At 45.4% G+C, this 26,874-nt stretch overlaps 1 protein-coding gene across 2 annotated transcripts in view; it reads right to left on the reverse strand.

Annotated features, from left to right (window-relative positions):
- Window positions 1–2,062: 2,062 nt before the first annotated feature.
- PEBP1 (phosphatidylethanolamine binding protein 1) overlaps window positions 2,063–26,874 on the reverse strand; it is a 461,575-nt gene continuing 436,763 nt past the window's right edge. For both annotated transcript variants that reach the window (XM_069619193.1, XM_069619194.1), the window contains exon 4: window positions 2,063–4,144. In XM_069619193.1, the coding sequence (XP_069475294.1) occupies window positions 3,927–4,144 (218 nt within the window). In that variant the 3' untranslated portion in view covers window positions 2,063–3,926. The remainder of the gene's footprint in view (window positions 4,145–26,874) is intronic.

Consider the following 26,874-nt stretch of genomic DNA (forward strand, 5'->3'; position numbering starts at 1 on the left):
CCTGTTGGGAAAGGTAACTCAGTGGGTCAATAACCCTGCCTGCTGCACTGCAGAGATCCTTGCGTAACCGGTCAGTTCAAATCCAGTTGATAGATAAGTTAATGCGTCTGCATCATAGGTATGTGTTTAAGATGCAGATAACATTAAATTGTGACAGAGCTGACTTAGCTTTCAGCTTATCAAAAGGACTACTACATGTTCAGTAATTCAGAACACACACCTCTTCAGGATCATACAATTACTGTGCCTTTTTTTACAGTGACTGCTGAAAATGTTTTTATTTCGACACCATGTGGGGGTATGGGTACGGCTTATAAAGAATGTAGGGGGCAGCAAGGGGTTGCAGGTGGGTCTCCTTCTGCATATATGGGAGAAATGAGTGTTGATATTCTTTTAAATCAGCTTTTTCAGTTTGCAGTAAAAACAGCACAATGATCACATATATCTCATCAGGCCTGCTATACCTGTAATGGCTCAGTAGAAGCAGATCCCATGAGGGCTGCTAAACTTGTAATGGCTCAGACCCCCCACCCCCAAATCAGGGATGCTATACTTGTAATGGCTCAGAGCAAGCACATCCCACAAGGGCACTTATACTTGTAATGGCATACAGAGCTGGTAAAGCATCTGCATTCAAGCAAGTAAACCTAATGGCCAAAAGAAGGTAAAGCTGCATTGGATTTGTAAACGGAAAATGCATTTTCAGCTTTTTAAATATTTACTGGTGCTATGTCAAAAGACAAAAAGGAGAGAAAGAGCAACTCCGAACCTCACCAATACAGGAGAACAATGGGGGGGAGGGGAGGGGGAAGAGGCCGCAAGAAAAAATAATGTATTAGGCAATCCAAAATAGGAAGAGAGACCAAAGAGCTACACATAAGAGAGCAACAAAGAAAGTGAGAAGGGAAACAGAGGTAAATAATAAGAGACACACAATAGGAGTGTGGGATAGAAGCATAGCAAGAGAGACACATGGAGACAGTAAAATAAGAAAACACAAACAGATTAACAGCAGACAGGGAGCTCTGGAAATAGAAAATCCAGATTACAGAAAGGCAGGCCAAAAACATAAGAGGCAGTGCAAGAAAGATAATCAAAAGAGTAGCAACCATAAGAGAAAACATGAAAAAAAAACAGATATAGCCAAGTAATGACATGAGAGAGGAAGAGGAGTTATATTAACCGATACAGCACAATATAGGTGCAAAACAGCAATAATAGAATGCAGAGACGGAAGAGTGACAGCGCAACAGACCTCAAAATATGGCATAGCAATACATGAGAGGCAGAACATCAAAAAATGAGAGACAGGGGAAACCGAGTAGCAAAGGGAAGGAGAGATAGAGCAAAAACAGAGTGTCAGGTAGTACCAGGAAGCAAGAGTAGGCCCGTGAGGCAGAGAAAGGATACTGGTAGAGTGAGGGACTTAATTTATGATGCAACTAGCTGGCATCTGTAGTAGTTCTTAAGGGTTTTGGTGTCCAAGTATAATGAAGATGAAGCTGGGGAGTACACATCAACAAGTTCTTTGTCACTAATGTTTTCAAACACAGTTATAATTTTACGCACAAAATGGATAGTTGTCAGGATTTTGGCATGATAGTATTTTGCTCCCAGCTTTTAGAATTGGAGAGTAAATCCAATTTCAAGTGAGTAAAAATGAGTTTCTTCCTTCGCAAGAGAAAAAAAATAAATAAAATAAGTGTCCATCTTGAGCACTGGGATTACCTATGGAAACCCCTCCTTAAGCCCTCATATTGTCATGCTCAAAATGTTGGTTTCTTGTAACCCCCAATAACTTACCAACCCTCCCAGCTCCGTTCCCAAATTTCGGGCAACACAGACTTCTCTAGTTGCTAAAAAATAAAATAAAGCACAATGAACATTGAGACTACTAGCGAAGATTTTTACGGAGGCTACATTCTTGTATCCATCTCGTAAACCTATCTAGGGATTCCCTCTAATTTCAATAATAAAAAAGAAAAGCTGTGTTACAGAAAGACTGCTAACCTAGTAATAAAATGAGTAAAGGTGAAACAATTAAATACTAGTGGAAATGTACACCTGTGCGGAAAGCATATTTATTTACACACAACTGCGTTGTATAAACTGAATGCATGCACATTTTGCAACGAAAACGATCTGAAATTTTAACAAATTGCATGATTTATTTTAAATGCATCCGGAACCCTACTTACTCACGGAGTGCGCTGGATAACGTTTGAAAATATGTTTTCTTCCAGGAGGTTCACCATAATCACGTACATGAATCAATAGATTACAACCCAGGTTTGGTTTTCTAACTGTCTGGGCTTTAATTATTGTGAAATCTGTGTTTTGCCATCCCTTCGCGCCACCCAAACGTTTCTGATGTACTAAAAAGTGGTTCTAAATTCAGACATAGTAATCTATCCTGGGTGCAAGTGCTCTATGGTAAGCGGTCAGACGTGGTCCCAGTAAAATACTCCACACAATCACCAATCTTAAGACTATACCTTCTCTTTATGTGATAACCGCTGGCCAACTTATAAAACATGGGTTGTGCCTCATTAAGCAAGTTCCGTAGTAGGTCTGTTAATACAAGAACTGTCTGCTGTAACACACTGTCAATTCAGTGGACACATCAAGAAAACAACCTCATTTTTCCACGTTTTGGGGAACATGGATGGCGGGTTGTTTTCATTCTGAGATCAGTGACATGAAGACAAGCATTTGGTTGCTCTAATAACGGGTACGTTTTGTACTTCATTTCAGAGAAGAGGCTACTGGTGATCAACACACATTCGATGGCCAGCATACAGAGAACAGTCTAGTTCCTTTACCAAGTGAAAAGATATCCTCCCACTCTGGTCAGAAGTAACCATCAAGACGGAAGCATGGATGGATGGAACAAACGTCAATTTTGTACTAATGGTAGAGGTTTGGGCAAATCTAGGCACCATCAAGCCTTTTTTCCTCCCAGGATCGTTGAAAGTTAGTGATATGGCGGCTTAAAGAAGGCTCCAATCATTAAACCTTCACTACCCAAACTCCCTATGGGCTCTTCTTGGGGTTGGTTATGCCTTGATGAGGCTTAAAAGGTTTAGGCAATTAAACGTACTAAGTTCCTGAAAATGGTCCCAGCCAAACTTTGATAGAGAACTTCCCAGGTTAAACAAAGCACCTTTGTAGAGTTTCACAACCCCAAATTGCGTCCTTACCACGATTTGTATGACTTGTTTGCCTAATAGGGAATTCCTTTACACAAAACCTGAAAAAAAATAAAATAAAAGTTGCAGGCCCAACATATAATCCACCATCTACAAATCAGATGTTTCCAAATGACCCAGCAAAACAGCACACACAGTACCCAATATACTAACACAATTTCTATATTTTTACTTAAAGCATAGCATGCATTTCTGATTTTGTAATTGCCTTTAATATTGTAGACAGCATTTAATCCCATAATATGTAAACAATTTAATTTTACACCTGCAAAAGAAGGAGTCAATTGAAACGGGTGTCCATTTTTTTTTAGGAGTATGTTGAGAACAGTAATAACGTGACATTTTAAATACTTGACACGTATGGCATATTTACAGCACAAGGTAAATAGAAAATAAAACATGGGGTAATTGTGTTACTGCATGTTGTTACAGTTAGCACCCTCCATCTAAAGACGTCGGAAAGCATTAAGTCTTGAAAAATCAGTTTCACGGATCATGAAACCCAAGGGCATTCTGATATTGTGATAGGCAGCTGTGAGATTACTGGTTTCATGTTTTATATTTTTGGTGGAAAAATAAAAAAAAAAAAAGACGGACCACTATGTGGGAGGGCAACTCAACTTTTAAACTTCAGAAGTGCCATCATACAATTGCATTACAAATAGACTTAATGATGCATAAATGCATAATGACATCCACGTTGTAGCACTCAGCATGCTACTTTCCGGAGAGTTGCTCATACAGCTTTGGTACATAATCATCCCACTGTGCTTGATAACAAGTGCCAGCAACAGGGGCTCCAAGCTTGTACTTTTTACGAAACGATGCCATACTGAAGTTGCCACGGTGGTCACCAGAGCGGTTGCTGAGGACAGGCTCGTCATACTTGATGGGTCCAGGCTGCTCATACACCAGCCACACATATCTGTGAAGCCCTGTTTGAAAGGAACACATTAGTTATTATCACAGAAAAGGACCTTTATATCAAAATAGACTACATCAGGACACCGGAATGCTACTAAAGAAAAGAGCAGTTTTTGGGTCCAAAGAATTGTATGAAAAACACAATTAAAACCATATCCTTGTGGCCTAAAATGGGAGAATTCATATATGATGGTTTACTACAATGGTCTTTAGGTGCTAGCCCAAAACTTTAACCAGTGAGCATAGGGTCCTAATGCAGAACTCTTTGTGGAGTATCTTATCTTGGAGACCCTGGGAGTGAAGGAATTGTCGAAACTTTTCACAGTGGAACACGCACACAGTGCCGGGCAGAACCCCACCCCCGTGGAGAACCACCGAGAGCCATAGTGGTGAAAATGTTAAGCTTCAGAGACAGAGATGCCATCATGCAGGAGTCCCGAAGGGTAGGCTACTATGAAGTCGGGAACACAAACTTGCAAGGTGCAATGTTAATGTAAGACCTATGACACAGTGAGGCGACACCTCAGGGAACTTAATATTAAATACATGTTTTTTCAAGCTAAATTGAAGGTTTTTCTGGGTGGGAAATCATGTTTTTTTGCATCACCGAAGGAGGTGTGGACCTGTTTGGACTCACAGTCGGAGGGGGAGTGGGGTGAGTGTTCAAGGGGAGGGGATGAAGGAGGCACAATGGTCAGGTGACTAAGGTGGGAGGAGGGAGGGCTGGGGATTAAGAATGGTAGGAGGGTGCCTGCAATGTGGTGATGCACCAGCTTAAAGAATAGGGGTGGGAAATCGAGACATGCTTTCAATGACATGTGGGACGGGGTGGGGAACAGTTCGAAGGTCAAGAGTTATGGGAAAAGGGGATTTGGATCTTAGTTGGGGGGCGGTGTCTGTGGGAGGGGGGACGGGAGTTGAGCAATCAGGGGTGTGGGGGACAGTTGGGGAAGATGAGGGGATTAAAGAGGGGGCAGCAATGGGAAGGGGAATGGGGGAGAGGCGGGAACAATCATGTTGGGTACAGTTGCCTAGTTGGTTGAAGTTTGAAGCAATGTTGGTAGAACAGATTGGAGCAGTATATACAGGGCGGGGGGGCACTGGGAACGGGGCCGAGGGGAATGTACGGAGGGGTAGAGACAATTGTATCCAGAACAGGGGGTGAATGTTTGGGAATCAGGACTTGGACTGTCTGAGGTCTAGGTAAAAAGTTGAAATGTCAATGGGTAGGTGGTTTTCTGAAAGGGCATGGGAAACAGCTGGCGGCTCTGACACAAGAAACCCATATGGTATGCAAAGATTTGTATCTACTTAGGAGATGATGGGGAGGGACAGTAGTTGGAACAACACAGTCTAAATACGTGAGAGGGGTTTTGATTTGGGTAGCAGCAGGGGTGCCCCTACAGGTGGGCAGGGTGGTAATTTATGAGGTCGAGAGACAGTAGCACTTCAGGGGATGTTGAAAGGCAGAGACATTTGTGTGGCCAATTCTTATGCTCCTAATGTGGATAAGGAATACTTCCCATCGGTGATGCAATTGGTGGGAGGGTATCGTGAGGGGGTTGTTTATATGGGGAGGGGATTTTAATTGCCCTTTAAACCCTAACAATACGGGAGCTCAGGTTTACTGAAACAGCATGCAGTGTCATAACTGCGGAAGATAGTAGGGGATTGGAACCTAGTGGAGTTGTGGAGGGGATCTCATGGACAGGATCATGGTTACTCCTACTTCTCTGGGGCACACAGAACCTACAACTGGACTACTTGTTTGTCGGGGTGGAGCATTTCTGCAGATTTAGCGGTACAGAATAACTAGGAAGGATCCTTTCGGATCACTCACCCTTGCTAACGAACGTGCGAGGACACAACTCTATTCCTGGAGACTTTCAGTTGTGGCTCTGGGGGAATGGGGAATTTAAAGAATCACTGAAAGAAGAGATTTTTTAAACAACGAGGGCGGCATTCAAGGTCTCAAGGGAATTTGTATAGCTAAATTAATAGGGGTCAGGAGAAGTTACGAAAATTGCAAGGTGTGATAGTTACCCTGGAATAGGAAACGGCAGCAGGACAGGGGCACGGAATTAACTGACACTCGGCATCTCATCGGGAGGCACAGGACTCACTTTCAAAATTTGATGCGAGTGACGGACATGCATATTCACGGGAGGGAGATAAGGCAGGGCGACTATTGGCCTGGCTTATCTGGTGGGAGCAGCCCTGGCACACCATAACTCAGATTAGACGGGACTCTGGGGACTTAACTGTCACCCAAGCAGGAATCAATGAAGCCTTCCAACACTTCTATCAATCTTTGTATACAAGCGAAGAGACATAGTCGGACGAGGATGCACAGGAACTCCTAGATATGGTAGAATTGCCAGTCCTGAGCAGCGATGTCCTTGAGACGCTAGATGGACCAATCAAAGAATCCGAAATATGTGCGGCGTTGCAAAAGGGTAAATCTCCGGGAAGGGATGGACTCCCGGTGGAGTTCTACTGTAGGTTCGAGGAGCTATTGGTCCCCCGACTTAAAGTCTATGATGAGGCCTTTGAGTCAGGGATACTCCCAGAATCAATGCGGGAAGCAATAATAATGTAGGAATAGAAGGGATGTAAAGACCCCTCAAATGTGCATCCTACCGCCCGATTTCGTTTGGAAAGGTAATGGCTACCAGATTGTCCAGAGTGGCCCCACGTCTGGTACACCCAGACCAGTGTGGGTTCGTAAGGGGGGCAGAGCACCACAATGAATCTTCCATCAGTTGCACCATGTTCTTCCTATACGCCAATGATTTGTTATATGTGGGGGACCCGCTAAACAACCTTCCAATCCTACTAGAAGGGCTGGGCAACTTCTGAAAGCTATCGAGATATCGCATCAACATAGAAATAAAATTAAAATAAATAAAAAACCAGTGTTGTTTCTACCGTGCACCTGGCCACCCTCTGTCTTTTGGGCCCAGGTACCTGCTCATCCTGCCACCCTCCCGCACTGCCTCCAGGCCACCCCTTGCACTGGGGTCTGTACCTGTACCCTACAGCCCCCCCTTTTTCTTCCTGCACTTATCAGACCTACCCTGTCTGCTGCCTTAAACCTAGCACTTGCAAATTGCTGGCTGCATTACCACTGTTTGTTGCCATTATTATTTATTGTTATTAAGGTTTCTCCTCTGCTTCGCACTTTCCACCTCTTCCCCCTTCCATGCACCCCCCCCCCCTTCTCCCATGCACTTGCGCGTTCTCAATGTCACTTGGCCTAGTAAGATCGCTGTTTTGTTCTCCCCTGTTCCCCTCCCTTGCCTTGTCGCGCTCTGAAACACTTGTGTACGAGCGCGATACAAATAAAATATCAATCAAGGGGTCTCTGTAATGGAGACCTCACTGCCCTCCCAGACTGGGGACTCCGATGGGAGGGGGGACTCGTTTCAGTAGCTGGGCATCCAGATTTTTCACAGTATCGAAGAGACATTTGTATACAATACAGGTAGAGCACATTCAGGGATAGGGGACTCAGTCCAATTCTGGAAGAAGTTACCGTTATCATTGACGGCCCGAGTAACCTTATGCAAATAGGTTTTCTCCTGAGACACCTTTACTACTTTACCAACATCCCATATGCCATCAAGAAGGTCTTCTTTAAGATTTTAGATGAACGAGTTGGGAAGCTACTGTGGAATTCAGGCAGGATAAGGGTCTCGCTGGCAACACTATGACATCCACGTCAGGAAGGGGGTCTCAATTTACCAAATTATGAGTGGTATTTTATGGCACCCAGCTACAGGAGGTGTTAATGTGGGCAGATTCAGGGTTGGGGGGTGTGGGGGGGGGGGGGGGGGGTTAGAGCTTCTGATTGGGTTATTGGGGAGTCTCCTGGCTCATCGAGGTGGAGTGGAATTACTGCGGGGAGCCATTGGGGGGCAGGGGATCACAAACGCTTTTCATGTGGTACAGGAGATCTGGAAGAAGCTTTTGAAAAGCAAGCAGGTACTGGGACTCTATAGTGCAAACTTACCATGGAGCACGGATTTGGGACTCTGGTTGGCAGTACGTAGAATGGGGTTCTCAGGGTTTATGGAGCAGGAGGTAAGGTGATACCATTTGAGGAATGGAGGCAGCAATATGGGATTTCGAGGGGGCAGTTTCTAACCTATGGGACAATGGTTAATCGCATAGCAAGAATATGGGTGGACATCCTAGGGGAACCTACTACAAATCCATTAACGCAAGTACTGCTGACGCAGGGGGAGGGGAGAGCCAGTATTTCTCAGATTTATCAGTCAATAGGTGAGCTGTTCCCTAGGGAGGAGCTAGCAGTTAAGGCCAAGTGGGAAAGATGCAGGGGGGGAAACAGATCTCAGAAGCAGATTGGGAGACAATGTGGGAGCAGATCTGGAAGACCTTGAGAAATGCTAGATTTCAATTGATACAATGTAATGTCCTACCTACGGTACATGTAATCCTGTGAAGGTACACGCGATGAACAACACTTTAGGTGCAGATTGTCCGAGACATGTGGCTGGGCAGGCAGGGATCTGCCTATGTTGTGGAGGTGCTCGGTGATCATAGAGTTCTGGCAAGCAGAGGATCAAAAATCAATGGGCTACTGGGCTCCAGTTTGAATGTGTCACAAGAGTATGCTTATGGGGATTATTGCCAAGTGGGAATCGCCATATTGGCACAATTTATGCTAATACTGGCAAAAAGGAGAGTGGCCATAGCATGGAAGGAATCCCAGGGTCTGTCCTTCCAGGCAGTGGATGGAGGACGTCTGTAGGTGGGGGATGGCAGAACTAGATATCTTGAAGAGGACCCAGGACCCGATGTTGGAAGATGGTGTGGTGGTGGATTGAGTCAGCTGTTAAATGAGTTGCACTCCTCATCAGACTTAAAGCCCCTAAGAGGATGATATAATAGATGATATTTTATTTGTATCGCGCTCATACACAAGTGTTTCAGAGGGTGGGAGAGGATGTTTGCTGGACGGGGGAGGTGTCCGATGGGAGGGAGATAGGAGACACAGGGCAGTAAAAAGGGGTGAATGGGAAAGTGAAGGAACCAGGACGTGGAATATGCACAGTTGTGGCTGGTGTACCCTTGAACTCATAACAATGTTTTGTGACTGTCACCCTCAAATTGTGATTCCTCTCAGACTCTACCTTGTAATTATACGCATGTGGTTCTGCTTGGAGAAGGGTACGGAAATGATAACGACGAATCACGGCATATGTTATGTAATTGCTCAGATCTATGCTGAGCTGGTTTGCTTCATGTTAAAAAGTATAATAAGATTTACAACAAAAATAAAACAGTGAGCATAAAGCATTCTAACTTTTTTTTTAATAAAGGATGAGAAATTTTTCCCCATGAATTAAGATACTGACATTTTTACCTGAAGTACAATATTTCTGGATATGGCCACCAAACTATTAGGACTGCCTTAACACATTCTCAAGCACCTTACACCTAACAATACTAGACCCATTAACTTACAATATTCAAAATCTGCCTTGGAAATGCAATCCAATGATCACACCACTTTAAGTTATACCATTCTTGCTCTCTTGGGTACTATAGTCTACCGATTTGGACCGACATGCACCCAGGCTAATACAATATTGTTACCCTGTTGCACCCCCCCCACGTGTAGCATATACTTCCCCCATCCCCTTATCTCCCCCCGATTTACTATGTCCTCCACCAGGGTGGGGTCACATCACGCCACAAGCCACATATCATTTATAGCTAACATGCAGAAGTACAGAAAGGCATTCTTTAACTGTTTCTGAATTCTCAGCATGGAGAAGAACTAGGTACATTAAATTGGCGCATTCATTTGGTTTGCAATGGCACCTGTTTGAAGTGATTATAATTGCTGGAAAAACACCTTTTAAAATAAATAAAACAAATGACGATTAGATAATTTCATCATTAAGGATTTCTTATTGGGGTGTGGCTAGCGGCCATGTGCAGCAGAAGTGCTCTCCAGCAGCTCCTGCTCATCCGACCATTTATATGCTGCATATGACATCTTAAATCCACAAATAAGGCACCAAAAAGGAGGCAACGGCAGGCGAAACCACTGGGAAGCTGATGGTCGCGTGGAAGGACTGGATTGCCTTTATGCAGACGTAAACTTGCACTGAAGAGAAACCGCCGGAGGAGAGGGAGAAAAATGGCAGCAGCGTGACAGAACGCTGCTCCGCCTCGAAGCCGTGCAAGTCAGACACGGAAGGAAGCTGTGCTGCCGACCCAGGAGTTGGGCAACTGCTGCCTTTGAGACCCGGAGGGAAGAGCAGCGACAAACCGGGAAGGATTCTGGAGACCGGGTGCCGACACAAGGTGCGCGCACTGAACAAAGGAATCCAGCATTCTGTGATGTGGTAATAGACGCGCGGCGCACACCGGCCAGAGAGTGATGGGCAGAGGTCACTGATTATTGCGGGCGTGCAGAGAAGACCGGCGGTGACTCCCGATGCCCCGGACAGTGCTGGGGAAGATGGGTAAGTGCAGCAGGAGGAGCTGCATGCATGCGAGCAGACCGCCGCACCATGCTAGCAGGGAACCTTCTCCGTGGAAGGGATCTGGTGTATATTTCGTCGGAGCTAGCAGAGCCTGGAGAGGTCGCTGGAAGCCCGAACAAGACCCACCACAGCAAGCTGTAAGGAGTAATAGGGGAAAAGGGGAGCCTGATCCAGAGATCGAGCTGTCATCACATGGGAATCTGCACAGGGCCCACACCCGCGGCAGCATAATGCCAGTGGGGCACTGTAATAACGTTGTGCAGGGGGAGCGTAAATAGAAATAGCGCCCCCCCTGAGGGTGGACTTTCTGCTTCAGCGCAGAGGCTTGGTCACACATAAAAGTGGCGTGCAAAGGCAGACTCCCGGTAGCCACATAGAGTGGTGTGAACGCAAGCAGGCGGACACAGCCCATGTGTCTGCAACCAGGGCATCGCAAAAGCAGCAGCTAAAAGGCAGACCACCACATCAGGCGCAACAGGACCCAACGGAACGCATGTTGCCAGGGCATTGTGAGTCCTTCATACCCACCAAAAGAATATCGGCAGCAGGATACAGTCAAGCAGCTCACTGGCAGACAAGGGCGCGGTGCAAACTGCGGCACAGCAACTAAGTCCTTCCCCAGGCGAAATATGGAGGTAGGGGATACCACCACGGAGCCAAAGAGGTTGTGGCGGAAGAGCGAAAAGAGCCAAGCACTGTATCCCTGAGACAAGTGATGGCACCACACACTGGCTAGTGCCCCCCTGCAGAAGAACCACATTTGGGGCAGTTAGCCCAACATGAGGCCCGGCCTGTGCATTAACAAGGGGGTGCTGGAGTAAGAAGAGGGTCGAAGACAGGGGACCACCAGAGCAGGATACCCCCATTGAAGCACCTGCGAGCAGGGGCACGCACACACGTCCAGCTGCAAATAATGTCAACCAAAAGTAATAAAGCAAAAAAACAGATGGAAACCTTTGCAAAGGGCCAAGAGCACTGCCAGGAGGGGGACGGCAAGGAACAAGCGCCCCAAGCGTCAGAAGACTGATCCGGGGACCCAAAAGATCCTGGAGGCCTTTGCGGCATTGCTAGCTAAACTGGAGGGCAAGATAGCTGCAGTGGCCATCAATGTGGGGCTACTGAGGCAGGATGTGCGAACCATAGCAGAAAGAACTGGGAAGTTAGAGGATCAGATCAAGGAAAACAGAGGTACGGGTACAGACTACAAAGGATATTGACTTCCTCCAACAGAAGAACAAGTTACTCTCTTACCTGGTAACGTTCTTTCAATGGGATGGTCTGACGGCGTATTCCATATCTATGACAGTAATCACCGCAGCACAGCTGTGGATCAATACAGAGAGCCTCCGTGAAGATTTCCGTATACCCTGACTACACATTTCAAGTTCAAAAAAGTAGGGCACAATTCATCACTACGAAAGCAAGGCTCAGGAAGGCAGGGTTCAAATATATGCTACTGTAGCCGGCTAAGTTGAAAGCGATCCACAAGGGCAAAGAATGTTTTTATTAGACACCGATGGAAGCACAGGACTGGATGGACAGAACAGGTCCCAGAGACTACGGAACAAAATCAACACACCTGACTGACGTGGGGAGAGCTGGCATGGAGTCAGACAACATTGTTCATGCAAGAAGAGATGGGTGGGGGGACGGCGCTGACTGGACCACGCCACATCGCTGAAAATATGCAAGCTAACAGGATACATAGTTATAGCAGGAGAAACAAGGTAGACAGAAATTCTACTATGACTGAACAAAAAATGTAAATAAAATGCGTGGAACTGGGTGCAGACAGATTAATTGAAACCTATGCCTAATATGGAAGCAATACATGACTTACAGACCTCCCCCCCCCTCCGAGTAGTAGGTTTAGGGCCTTAGTATAGGGCCTGCCCGTAGGGCACCAGGAGCCTGGTCTAGCAGCTGGGCTGCATGGAGCGGAAACGGGTAAGTTCCAGCATGCTTCGCATAGCGGGACACCTTAAGTTTGAGTTTGGAATGGGGTTGAGGGGGGAGTGGTGGAAAAGGGGAGCCTGACATACATGGATAAATGCTGCATCGAACTCCTACCAGGCAATAGGCTGTAGCCTCATCAATACCCCGTACTAGGTATTTTAATGGCTGACAAGGTTAAAATCATGACATGGAACGTCCAGGGGCTTAATAATTATGTGAAACGTAGAAGAGTGAGGATGTTTATCAAGAGGAGCAAGGTAGGGATAGCATTGTTACAGGAAACAACTTAGATGCACAACAGCAGAAAAACCTGGCATGGCGAGGGGTGATGGTGGGCTCCACTTACTCGACATATGCAAGAGAGGTCCTCATTTGGGTGGACCCCGCTATCCCATTCAAAGTGTTGACCATGAAGACAGATAATGAGGTCAGAATGGCAATGGGGCATGGTATGTTGGAAAACCGCAAGATATGTATTGTTAAAACTTATGCCCCCAACCATGATGCCACAGTTTTTTTTTAAGATTACTGTATGCAAGGTTGGGATCCTATAGGAGTGGGACTCTGATTTGTTGGGGGGGTGGGGGGGGATTTCAGTTGTACATTGGACCCAACTGTGGGTAGATCTGACGAGAAACACAAACAGCCGTCTCCGCTGGCCAAAGTGCTGAACTTGTTGCTGCAGCACTTTCGGTTACGAGACCTATGGAGGGCACAACACGAAGAAGGCAGGGAATACTCATAATCTATCCTTGTGTATACCCTATGTGGGAAAGAATAAGTTTTCGCTGGTGAGGAACATGCATTCGAATTCTCAGAAGCAGACTATCTAGCCAGGGTACTGTTAGACCATTCCCGGATTGTAATGAGGTGGCGAGTGTCTGCCCCAAGACCACCCATACATACATACATGGAAGCTGAGAAGTGAGGCACTGCTAGACAAAGCATTTGCTGAGCACATTCGCAAAAGGACAATTGAATACATTGCAGTGAATGAGGGAAGTGTACAGAAGGTGGGCACAGTGTGGGAGGCGTAGAAGGTGGTTATAGGGGAAACGACAGCGGAATCAGGGGGTGTACAAAGTCATTGTCAATGACCTACAGAACATGGAAGAGAAGCTGAGGGTATTGGGAGGGGAAGGTAAATAAGGAGCATGTGGGGGAATTAATAAAAATGAAACTGGCATGTCTAAAGCAATGGGATAGATTGGGAAACTTTAACAATGCAAAATACCTGGAAAGGAGCCATGAATGCTAGCCTGGTTGTGTAAGCGGAGCGACACCAGATCCCCTATATGTTCCATCCAGAATGAGGATAGAGATGTGAGAAACATGCAGGTGGGTATTAATAAGGTTTTTTCCGATTATTATGAAGCACTTTACGCAAAATACCTGGTAGGGGAGGAGGCGGACCTGCAAGACGTACTTTACCTTATTACCCTACCCCGACTAGATGCACTTCAGGTGGAGTCACTAGAGGCACACGCAATTCCAGAGGAGGTGGTAGCCACCATTAGAACATTGCCTACGGGCAAAGCCCCGGGCACAGGTGGACTCCCCAGTGAATTTTATAAGGCCTATGGAGATACGCTGGCGCCACTGATGGCCAAGATGTATAATGAGTAATAGGAAGTACATATACTCCCCGACAGCTTGAGAGAAGCCCTGATAGTGCCATTATTAAAACCAGATAAGATAAAGACAGATTGCAGATCCTATAGACCACTGTCACTGATGAATCAAGACAGCAAGAGCCTTAGAGCGATCTTGTCAAATAAGCTCTGCAGGGCGATACATGTGCTGATCAGACCGGGTATGTACCGGGGAGGAACATTACAGAGAACCTCAGGAGACTGCACCGAGGATCACAAGGGAGACTGTGCGGTCGCTTCACTAGATGCGACTAAGGCATTCGACTCTGTGCACTGGAATTGGTTGTATGCCACAATGACAAAGATGGCGATAGGGTCACAGTACATGAAACGGGTGCAGCTGATATATACCGAACCAATGGCCAGAGTTCGAACCAGCTGCATATACTCAGACAAGTGGCAGCTATACTGGGATATGAGACAGGGCTGCCCATTGTCCCTAATGCTGTATATTATAGCGCAGAGCCTATGGCGGCATATTTGAGGCAGAAACATGGAGATGCGGGTATAGAGACAGGAGGGGTGAAGCATGTAGTGTCCATGTATGCGGACGGCGTGCTACTGTACCTGAGTAATTTGGAAGTGAATTTGCCATACATTCGAGGTGCTGGATACAATTCTCAAAAGAAATAAAAATAAGCCATGCATATTCCCACTAGCCGGAATGGCGACGGTGGCGGAGGGGTACTTACCGATCCTTCATTTGCCTTGGAGCAGGAACTCGTTTAGATACTTGGGGATCAACATTTATCGAGACCCTGCACGGGCACACTAATTCAATACAGTAAGGGCCAAAAATAGGCTGCTGAAATCCATAGAGTTCTGGAGTAAGTTAACCCTGTCTGTGATGGGCAGAGCAGCGCTACTGAAGATGGTGGTGCTTCCAAGACTCATGCACGGTTTTGGAAATGTCCCGTATAACATTCCAAGGCAATTCTTCTGAGACTTAGAAAAGATGTGCAGTGGGTTCCTGTGGCGGGAGGGGAAGAACTAGGGGGGCCCTGAGCACATTGCAAAGGCCGTATGAACATGGAGGGTTAAAAATACCAAATTTTGAGCTGTACTTCTTGGCATGCCAGCTACAGTACGTAATGCAGTGGATGGCCAATGATCCCACAGCAGAAACGGCACTGTTACAACCAGCTATTAAATAGAGATACTTAAGAGACCTACTTTGGATTCCCCCAGGGAAACAAACCAATTATCCTTATCTAGTAGAATTGGGCATCGAGTTTGGAAAAGTGTTTGCGGGATCATGGGACTGGTGGATCCCCTCTCGCCACAATGTAAATACAATGTAGATTGCCCATTATGGACTATGACCCATTCAATTGTGTAGTCCCTCCACCTCACTTTGGTCCTTTATGGCCCTAACCAATGAGGTGGCAGGGTTTAAGCTCCACCCCAGACAGCCATCTTCATATTTTGAGCCACAGAAGACTACATGAATTGATGACTACTCGGAGAGGGAGCAGCCTCTCAGGGGAAGGGGGTGGGCACATGTGAATCTGTGAAAGATACCAATGCTGGAGAAATACAGTTACAGGTAAATAACTAAAACTTCTCCAGCATTGGATCTTTCATAGATTCAGATGCTTGAATAGAATACCAAGCAGTTAGGCCATGCCCATACATTATGTAAATTCTGCAGATTCTTCTGCTCGCCTTACTATAAGCAAGTAACAGGTTACATTACCAGGGAAAGGCGGGAAGAGAAGGCTGCTCCTACCGAAAGGAAAAAGATGTTAGAACCGTTTGACGCACTGCATACGTTCGCCAAGCTCTACTGCCTGGCAGAAGATACCAGCAGAGTGCTCCATGTTGTGACTCTGCAGATGTCTTTCAATGGTACTCCAGCATGAAATGCAACTGAAGCTGCCCTCCCTCTGGTCAAGTGGGCTGAAGGAGGTCTGGCGAGTGGATCATCTTTAGACTGGTGGCAGTGACTGATACATTGGGAAACCCAATGCGCGAAACTCTGCCTTGAAATGTGCTGCCCTTTTAGTCCAGCCAGAAAATGCAATGAAAAGTCTATTCGAGGAACAGAACTCCTAAATTCTGTATGTAGAATTTTAGAACACTTGCCACATCCAGCGAGTTTAATGATCTCTCTGCATCAGACGTGTGATTCATGAAAAATGTCGGAAGCACTATGCGCTCAGTGAGAGTAACTTTTGACAGCACCTTGGTTAGGAATATCAGATGCGTCCTCAGGATGACGTGGTCCTTAAGAAACAAGGTGAATGGAGGATCTGAAGAAAGGGCTTGCAATTTGCTAATCCTCCTGGCTGATGTGATGGCTACTAAGAAAGCTGCTTTCCAGGAAAAAAAAATGTTATGTCATATCTATAAATTGGTTCGTATGGTGGCTCCATGAGCACTGCCAGGACAGTGTTCAGGCTCCATGCTGGGACCAGTGTAGGAATTGGTGGGAAAGTACGCATCAATCCTTTCAAGAACATTTTGATAGCTTGTTTGGTGAGCAAAGATTGCTGACCTGGATTAGTTGTATATGCAGATATGGTGGACAAATGCAATTTGATGGATGGGAGGGAGAGCCCTGCCTTGGCTAGGTGCAACGGGTAGTGTAGTATTTGCTCGATGGATGCAGCGAGAGGGTTCACTGATGATGCTTCACACTACTTGGTAAAATGAGTCCATTTTCGAATATAAGTGGTCCTTGTAAAAGGAGCCTTAGTTGCCTTGATTATGTCCCAGCATTCTGCAGGAAGATTCAGGTTAATTTTCGCTGCTCAGGAACCACACATTGAGCGATAGGCTCGCTGGGTCGTGGTGGAGCACCTTTTGATTCTGTTGCGTTAAGAGGCTCTGATGAACCTAGAAGCGAATCGGAGGCCATTGGGACAGGTGATGCAGAGTTGGGTACCAAACCAGACGTGCTCAATCCGGCGTCATCAGGATCATCGAGCAGGCCTGTTCTTTCAGTCTGCATAGCACTCTCACTATGAGCGGTATCGGAGGGAAGGCATAAAGTAACCTGCCTGTCCATTCCAGATGTTCTGGATGCCTGAAGGCGAATCTGTGGCATTTTCGGTTGGCCTTGGTAGCAAAAAGGTTGATCTGCGGATGCCCCCAATAATGAAATACCCGTAGGGCTTCTGCTTCATCTAGCCCCCATTTGCGGGATGCTGAATAGTCTCTGCTTAACTTGTCTGCCAGGACATTGTCCACTCCCGATAGGTATTCTGCCTTCATGTGGACCTTGTGATGTAAAGCCCAGGTCCATAGCTTTTGGGCTTCGAGATAACAACTGACCTTGTTCCCCCTGGCTTGTTCGTGTAATGCATCGAGGTTGTGTTGTCTGTTTGGACGGTCTCCACCTGCCCTGCTAGTACCGGTAGGAAGGCTTTCAACACCCACCGTATTGCCCTGAGCTCCAGAACATTGGTGTGGAGTTGGGATTCTTGGGTGGACCATGTGTCCTTTGTTTGCAGATCTGCTAAGTGTGCCCCCCAGCCCAATAGTGACGCATCCATCCTGAGGAAAAGGGTTGCGGTTGGAGCTTGGAAAGGAATTTCCTGAAGCAGGTTTTGAGATGTGCTCCACCAACGGTGGCCCTTGTCAAAGGTTGCAGGCAGTTGTATGGTATCCTCCCATGACCCGTCTGCTTCCATTGGAGGTCCACAGTCTCCTGAATTGGTCTCATGTGAAGTCTGCAATTTGGTATGAGGAATATACATGAGGACATCATGCCCAGAAGGGATTTGAGGGAGCAGACCGTGGTTGTCCCATTGCTTTGGAACCATGAAGCCAGATGAATTAGTGCTATTATTCGGTCTGCTGACAGTCTTACACTGGGTATGTTGGTGTTGAATTCTGCGCCCAGGAAAAGCACTGTCTTGCTGGGAACGCGGCAGGATTTTTCCTTGTTTATTGAGAACCCTAACTCTTTCAGGAGTTTTGTTTTCGCAACTGCGATGCTTGCAGGTTTGAATGAGCTCGCCTTTATTAGCCAATCGTCTACGGGAAGACTTCTGTTCTCGATCTTCTGAGCTTTGCCGCCACCGGTGCAAGGCATTTGGTAAATACTCTTGGTGCTGATTTTAGACCGAATGGGAGGACATGGAATTAAAAATAGATGACTCCCCTATTGCGAACCTGAGGAATTGCCTGTGGGCAGGATGAATGGGAATGTGGAAATAAGCATCCTCCAAGTCGAGGGTGGCCAGGAAGTCGTGTTGGTTGAGCCATTGAAGAATGTTCTGAAGGGATGTGCTCTTGAATTTGATGCGCTTGATACATTTGTTGAGAGCTCTCAAATCCAGAATCGGTCTCCACTGACCATTTTTCTTCTCCAACAGATAAAAACAGGAGTAGAAGCCTTTTCCAATTTGATGGTGTGGCACCGGTTTAATAGCTGCTTTTAGGAGCAGCTTGTGAACCTCCAGCATGACCTGCTTCAAACGATTCACTTTGTGTGGAACTAGGGCAAGAAATGGAGGTTGATGGTGTGACCTTCTCGAACCACCTGCAGCACCCACTTGTCGGATGTTATTCTTAGCCAACATTGGTAAAAACAGCTTACTCTTCCTCCCACCGGGGTGTGCCGTGGGAGAAGAGGGATTCTCAATTTTGAGAGCCTGAGTTGTACATCTTATGGGTCTGGGGGGTTCCTCCGTGGAAGGATTGTGGAGGGTGTGGGGGTGGGGTCGACGGACTGTTCTCCTTGGGAGTGAGAATCGGTTGCTCAGAAATGAGTTCGGAATCTGAAAAATCCTCCTGTAGGATGACATCCGGAAGTTCTGTCATCTCTCAAAGGAGTTTAGTTGGGCTCCTATTGGCAGATTGAGGGCATCCGGGGTGTGGAGGTCCGTATCCATTGGTGTGAACAATTCGCATTCCTTTGAAGGCGTTAGCTTAGCTGTGGCTGATTTCGACGACGACAATGACTTAGTCGCGGATAACAAGGTTTGGAGTGTCATTGTCGATGTCTTAGGCTCCGTTGACAGCTTGCTCGTCAACGGGCCTTTATTGGTGGTGCCACTCAGACTGCCTTTTCAATGACTATTGCGAACCACCCAACACCTCCACTCCACCCCACCCCTGAAAATGTTGAAAAAGTCTCCTTACCTTTGGAGGAGGTTTTGTCGTCATGGTGCTTTTTCTTTTGTCACTAGAACCAAGGAAAGATGACAATTCCACCTTGTTCTCGCTCCTATGTGAAGGAGAAGTGCCTCCTTCCACAGAGGCCCTTCTTTCCAAAGTTTCCCTCTCTGAAGATTTCATAGGCAGTAAAGATGCTGTCTTAGCAGATTCTTCATCAGAAGAGTGTCCTCTTGATTCCAAATGTAAGAGTCTTCTATGTCTGTCCTGGGGAGTTTTGTTACAAAAAGTCTTACAGATATCGCAATCGTGAATCTCATGAGGATAAAGCCAGTAAATGCACTGCTCATGAGGGCTCATGAGGGTCTTTCATGTAGACAAGCTTTTTATGGCATCTAACAGTACCTGAAAAGGGAAGGTTTCTTGGCAGCTTGGTCCTCTGACATGGTGTGAAGAGAGGATTCACTCAACAAATTGCGAGTGAAAATCAATGTTTTCTGAGCCCAGAAACACTGTGTAGGAAGAGCTTGATCAGGAGATCAAGATAGAGATTTTTTTGAGAAAAAAAGATTAAAAGCTAACAGTAGAGAAAAAACGAAAGCTCAGAGAGCTGAGGATTCCCTCTAGTATGTTAAGAGTGCAGTGAAAAATCTGAAGATGGCTGTCTGGGGCGGAGCTTAAACCCTGCCACCTCATTGGTTAGGGCCATAAAGGACCAAAGTGAGGTGGAGGGACTACACAATTGAATGGCTCATAGGCCATAATGGGCAATGAACATTGTGTTTCTATGCAAATGTATATATATTTAATTTTTAATAATTATTTAAATCACAGAGGATTCCCAGTCTGACGACAGGGAATATTCAAGCATCTGAATCGATGAAAGATCCAATGCTGGAGCAGCACGGAAAGCGGCAATTCTACAGGGTAGACTGGGCAGCAGGAAGATGGTACAGACGAAATGGGAGGAGTGTGGTATAGCTACAGTGGGGGACCTGCGGAATGATAAGGGACTGATGTTTGCGGAGTTGCAGGAAACCACGGGTATACATGGAGGCCCGTTTCTGTTACATAACACAGTGGTGAAGATATTGCGAGAATAGTAACGATGAGATAATGGGGAGTGAAGACATTGAGACACTTAGCGGTAGCAGAGAGGGGACACGCCGTATCTAGGATCTATGAAGTATTTATAGACCGTAATTCGAGAAAAGAACTGAAAAGCAGGGAGAGGGGGGAAATAGAATTGGGGAAGAAGTTGGAGGATGAAGAGTGGAAGAAGGTGGTGCTGTACCATAAAATGTCTCTGGGAACGCCAGGCTACAACTAATACAATTGTACGTTACACAAAGAGCATACCTTACGCCGGCCATAATTGCGACTTTCAAAGGCGCGAAAAGACAAGAATGCCCCAGATTCAGGATGAGAAATGCTGGACTGGTACACATGTTTTGGGGATGCCCAATAGTGCAAAGTTTCTGGAGGGAGGTGGTAGACAAGGCATCTCAAGGTGGCATAGAACTTGATATCCAGTACCAGGAGGCTTGCATGCTAGGCAGATATAAAAGAAATGTGAAAGATAAACCACAAACCAAAATTTAAGATTTGATGTACATAATAGCCAAACATAATATAGCTATGAAGTGGAAAGATGCTAGAGAGCCAAGCGCAGCTAGTTGGTGGAGCGAGTTGGAAAAATGGGTCACTGCAGAAATTGGAGCATGGGAAAGGGCAATAAGCAAATAAAAAGCAGAGCTGGGAATGGACATTCAACGGTGGATAGCATTAACTGTGACTTTGTTTACATGCAATGGTGAGGAGGAGGCCACATAGGCCGCACCAGAGGAGATATATGCAGGGTGACTAAAAGCATATACTCTGATGGGTTATATACAGGCTGAGCTGGTAGAACACAGATAAGATAAAATACGCTATATAACACTGAGTGCTTTGTTATTGTTTGCTGTGGTTGTTAAAAGGCAATAAAAAAATATGTTTTAAAAGTATTTATCACATATCTTTTCTCTGTCATGTTGTGCCATCCAGTGGACTTATGGCATAACAAGACAGTTAAACAACTCATTCACCACACCCATTATTACATTTGTCTAATGGATTACATATTTTATTTACTGGGCACCAAGAACACTCCTTACTGGCTAATCCCTCTCTCCAGCCCAATCCTACACCTTTACACAACCCTCTGCCCCCCCCCTTACTGCATCTTCCCTTTCCCAAACCCTCCCACCCAACACCTTAACTTTAGAATATCTAGACATATTGCTGCTATTGACAATATTACAATTGTTTTAAAACAACATATTTGTAAATAGTTTTTCTGCCTTTTCTTTCGCTGTTTAACTTGCAATTTTTTTTAATCCGAGGCGGCTGTGCGAAAAGGAAGGGCTCACAGTGCGGCTTGATTCAGTTGACTCGTTACGTTACAGGAACGTTGAAGTTTCTAAGCCCTTTCCTCTAACGGTTTCAAAGGAATACGGGACGTGCTTGCGGCGGTCTGGAGCCCTGAGGGAGGTCTCTGAGAGCGGACTGAAGATCCGTGCAGGGAACGCCCGCACCATACCTAAACCCAGTGCGGCGTCGGGACGCTCCTTGGCTGACTGACCGAGAGAAGGAGTAAAGGAGTAGACGCTGTGGGCATACCTGGGCCTCACTCGGGCTTCTATCCTGACGGCCTCCTGTATTGTGGGAATTACTAAGGTGACTGTGGGCAAGCTGCAATATCAGTAAGTATCAGCACGTGTGAAAGCACGTGGTGGCTTGAGTGATTAAGTATCCACCACCAGCGTTGTTGTTGTCGGGCCCTGACCCAGATCCCTGCTCCTATTTTCCCTTGTTGGAGATTCAGGTGGCCACACAGTAGTGGCAAGTAGCAAGGGAGAAACAGAGTTAATATTGGATTTGAAAATTGGGCAGGGCTTGGGCTCATGGTCTTGTGGCTGGTAGTGTGCTATAAAAAAAACAGCTTGCGAGTGTGCATTTACGGCTGGCTGAATCATAGTTAAGGCCCGCCCCATTTGGAAAGGGCACCTGTTGTGCACTTATTATGAGTTGTGCTGTGACCATAGGGTAACTACCCTTAGCACAGCAAGTGGAAGCAAACACTGAAATGCGCAGTAAGTAGCATCTCCTTCTCTATTGCAGTTATAATAAAATATGTTGCCCACCTTGAGCTCTCTATTTTAGTGCTGGACACAATATAAAATCACTGAAGGGGTACCTTGAATAAGTCTCCCTAGCTGTTCTTTTATTTGGGAGACATATGAAACCTTTCTTTATTGGCAGCACGTATTAAAGAGAGCATCAGTTAAGTGCGCAGGCAGAGAATAGACTACAGCAGATACCTCAACTGTGTCCGGGAGACTGCGGGATAATCCTTTGATCCCGGTCACGATTCACCATTGGTGATGCCCTAAGTGTTCAAGATGCCGACCAATAAAAATAAAATATAAATATAACCTGCAGAAGCAAAAATTCAAAACAAAGGAACAAATACAAAAGGGAGCGATAACCACCTTCTTTCCAACCAATGTGCAGCCTACAACTAACTCTACAGTTTTAGAGGAAACAGAGGAAACTGCCGAAACTGTAGAGTCAAGGATACTTGATACCACAGCAAATGCTTCAAATCTCCAAGAAGATATTACTTTCGGAGATAAAGATAATAACTCCTTACTAGATTTTTGTTTAAAAATGCAAAAGGCAAGGACGCTGGCTCCAATGAAAACTACTAGCCCTCCACAAAACACACAAGAAATTAAAGTAGAAATACACTCCCATAAGTCTCCTCTGACAGCACAACTTTCGGCATCCCCCAATTTTGCTATCAGTATGACTGGAGCAACTGCAACAAATACCACTGTGAACAGTGAGGAAGCACAGATACGCAATACAGAACTAATAGAACTGCAATCGACCATGGCCTCTATGCAATTAGCCATGAAGATTTTACTTAAGATGTGTGGCCAAATATTGGAAAACACGAGAAATACAACCTTACCAGGCAATTGCAATACCTGTACTAAAGTAAGGGTAGAAGATGACCTATCGGCTGCTATCCGAATCTTGGAGGAACCAGCAGTAATCGAGAAAAATGACTTGAATATAGGGGATGAGACTGCTGTGCACTATTCAAGGAAACAACGTAGGCTGGCAAGGAGGGAGGCAATGCTTAAACGCCCATGCATTAGATCCTCCCCACTCCCTGAAACAGCAAATTAAACCAAAAGAAGTAAAATACAGAAAAGAGCGGCAAGATCAAGGAAAAGTACAGCCACGGGGGAAGGATGTCTCACAAGTTGGCTAATAACGGAGAAAGATAGTGTGCCACGGGAAGAAGAAAGTATTTTATCCGTGTTGCCACACAAGAGAAGTGATTTGGACATAAATGTGCCTATACCTCATAAGGACACCGTTGTGCATCCAGTGGAGTTCAATTTGGATCCATCAACACCGGAAAAGGAAACCAGTTTAGTTGACAAAATGGGAAACCGTATTTGTATAATTAAAAACCTATACAAAGAAAAGGAACCCAGATGGTTAACAAGAACTGAATTGCTTACAAGACTGCATTCAGTGCCCCAGCTTAGGGTACTTAAATCGGATGATTTCGAATATGTGGAACCCTTGAAATGTCTGAACCCCAATGTTTCTGCTATCCATTGAACATTTTTAGTAACTGCACAGCTGCTACGTAGCTACAGAGAAAGCTTGAGGATAGCAGACATTGAGCTTTACCCTGAGAAAGGAGATTTAAATTGGCCCTTGAACAATGATAATGAGAGAAAAGATCTGCAATCCATGCCACAAGCTGACACAAGGAAAAGAACTCCAGATGACTGTCATACTGAACGTTTTGAAATGGCTAACTGAATCACTGCCAACCATTGGACATAAACTTTGAGACTTCACTTTAATGTCATGGAACTGCAGGGGATTCTCATCTTCTTTCCGATCACAGATCACTGCCATCTATCATAACTCATACCCGTTTTTGCCTTCAGGAAACGTGGTTGACCTCGCCCATGATATTGGATGGGTGTCAGATTTTTCAAGCAATGACCAAAAAAGGCTTACGGGGTCGACCGTAGGGGGGGAATTGGTGGTTGGTATATCGCAAAAAGTTAAAGCTTCCAGTAAAACCACTACTTGTGAAGACAATATGATAGCAGTTGAGATAGAAGCAGGCAGTGGTGGTGTAGTAGGAAAAATACTATTGATTGGTTTGTATAATCCGCCTGGAACCAGTTGGAGAAAACCTTGCAAGAAGCAATGCATGAACTTATGGCACAGTGGTGTTTGGTACCGGGAAACAATGGCATAATAATTATGGGAGATTTTAACTGTCACATAGCTGGGAACAAGGGGACGTCTACCAACCCCCTCTTAAAAGCAAGGAGTCCAATATCCCATACTACTATCAATCCAGAGGGAAAATGCTGGTTGAGTTTTTTTCCCCAAGTTTGGGATCTGGAGGTGGTAAATGGCAGAACAATGAGCGACTACCCAGGCAAGTGTACATGGAGAAATGCTAATTCCTTGAGCACCTTGGACTACATCATTGTAAGCCCAGTTGTTGCTGCTAGAATTAGGGACATGAAGCTCAATCGGAATATATGAAGTGATCATAGCTCGCTTACTCTTACGATTGAAATTGATGATTATACCAGCGAGCCTAAACCTACGGGTGATAGTACATCTAATTATGCAGCATTCCATATACAATGGCCGGAAACCCAAGGCAAGGCGGCCAGCCTACCAGTTAACGTGTGTATCTTGCCCTTTTACGCATGTTAATATGGCAAATACGGATCATTTAATTTTGTACAGCGTACCGTGTACGCTTCGATTTAATCATTAAAAAACATACTTTCCACCACTAGATGGCACTGTAGCATTTCTTTTGTCAGCAGCATAGCCTTCTTATGCATGATGGTGAATTTCCAACTGAAAGACCAAATCTTTGACAGCTAAGCGAGCAACACAATAAAGCATGCACCCTTTTAAAATGTGTTCATACCCATAACGTATGTGTTGGATAAGTTTTACTCTTGCAGAGGAGAACACTCATTTTTACTCTTGAAATTGCATTTACGCTCTAATTTGAAAAATCATGCGTAAAATACTCCCACCTCAAAATCTTATCTGGAGCACTGAAGGTGTCTATCGCAGTGTCCCCTGAGAACATTGCCAACTTTAGGGTATTTGAAGCCATGTCGGTGACCAATATTGAATATTGGATTTCGCAATTCACTAGCACGCATGCCTCTGTTGCAGCGGGAAACATAGGTGTTGACCACTGCAAAGTTAAGCCCTTAGACCAATACATTAGAGATGCCAAAAGAGATCGGAGAATTGAAATTCGATTGGCAAAGAAAGCATGCCTTCCTCTTAAGGATTTTCTTACTATTTGCCTCGCAATTAAAAATTAGTATAGAGCCTGTATTTAAGGGAAAAGCTACTTGGAATAGCTTAGCAACTGGCAAAAAAAACAGTATCAAAACCACTAGAAATATCTGGGCCCTCCTGGAGGAGGCTAGGAGCAAAGGTAAGACTCATAATTAATCGGATAGGTGTACAGCAATGGGAAAATTATTTGGAAAGTCTTAATCGTCCTAGTAATAAGGCTATTCATGTGCAAACGCTCATGATGCCAACTAAACCTCCATTTGCCGTCTCCCATGAAATAATATTATCAAAGATCCAGAGACGTAAATCTTCTAGGGCACCTGGTCCAAATGGACTGGCAAATGTAACATTAAAGAGCCAACCAGAATTCTGGGCAGGTTTACTAAAAATATTATTTGAAAAGGTACTTGATGATGGCAATATACCTCTGACATGGCAGACTACCATCCTGATCCCTCCCATCTTTAAGAAGGGTGACAGGATGGATCCTGGCAATTATCAACTGCTGTCCATGCTTGATTGCACGGGCAAGCTGTTTGCATCAATATTGTTGGATACATTACAGGCATGGTGGACAAGTCAAAACTGCTGTGTAATTTTCAGTCTGGCTTTAGACTAGGGTATTCCACAGCCCATAACTTGGCTGTCATGGATATACTTCGTACTAGAGCCAGATCGAAAGTTAAACCTCCACTTTATGCTCTTTTTGTAGACTTTAAGGCAGCGTTTGACCTTATACCTAGAGAAAAGCTTTGGGCTAAGCTTAAGCTAATGGGCTGCCCTGTTGACCTTTTATACTATCACAGGCTACTTCACCATAATACCAGCACTTCCCTGAAACTAGATACGCAAGGGAACATGAATAAATACATAAACCAAAAAAAGGGGTTAAACAGGGCTGTGTCACAGCCCCTTTAGTATACAATCTGTTTGTGTATGATTTGCCAATAGTGATAAAGTCTGTACACAATTGCTCGCCTATGATAGGCTCTGTACATTGCCCAGTCCTGGCCTACGCAGACGACTTAATACTTGACCATACTTTCAGTGGCCTGCGTAGATCAACGGAGGCACTGTGGTCGTTTGCCGAGGCCAATGGTTTAATTATAAATCATGACAAAA

Source organism: Ambystoma mexicanum, chromosome 10 (genome assembly GCF_040938575.1).
Source record: "Ambystoma mexicanum isolate Mex_15411 chromosome 10, UKY_AmexF1_1, whole genome shotgun sequence".
NCBI classification, from domain to species: domain Eukaryota; kingdom Metazoa; phylum Chordata; class Amphibia; order Caudata; family Ambystomatidae; genus Ambystoma; species Ambystoma mexicanum.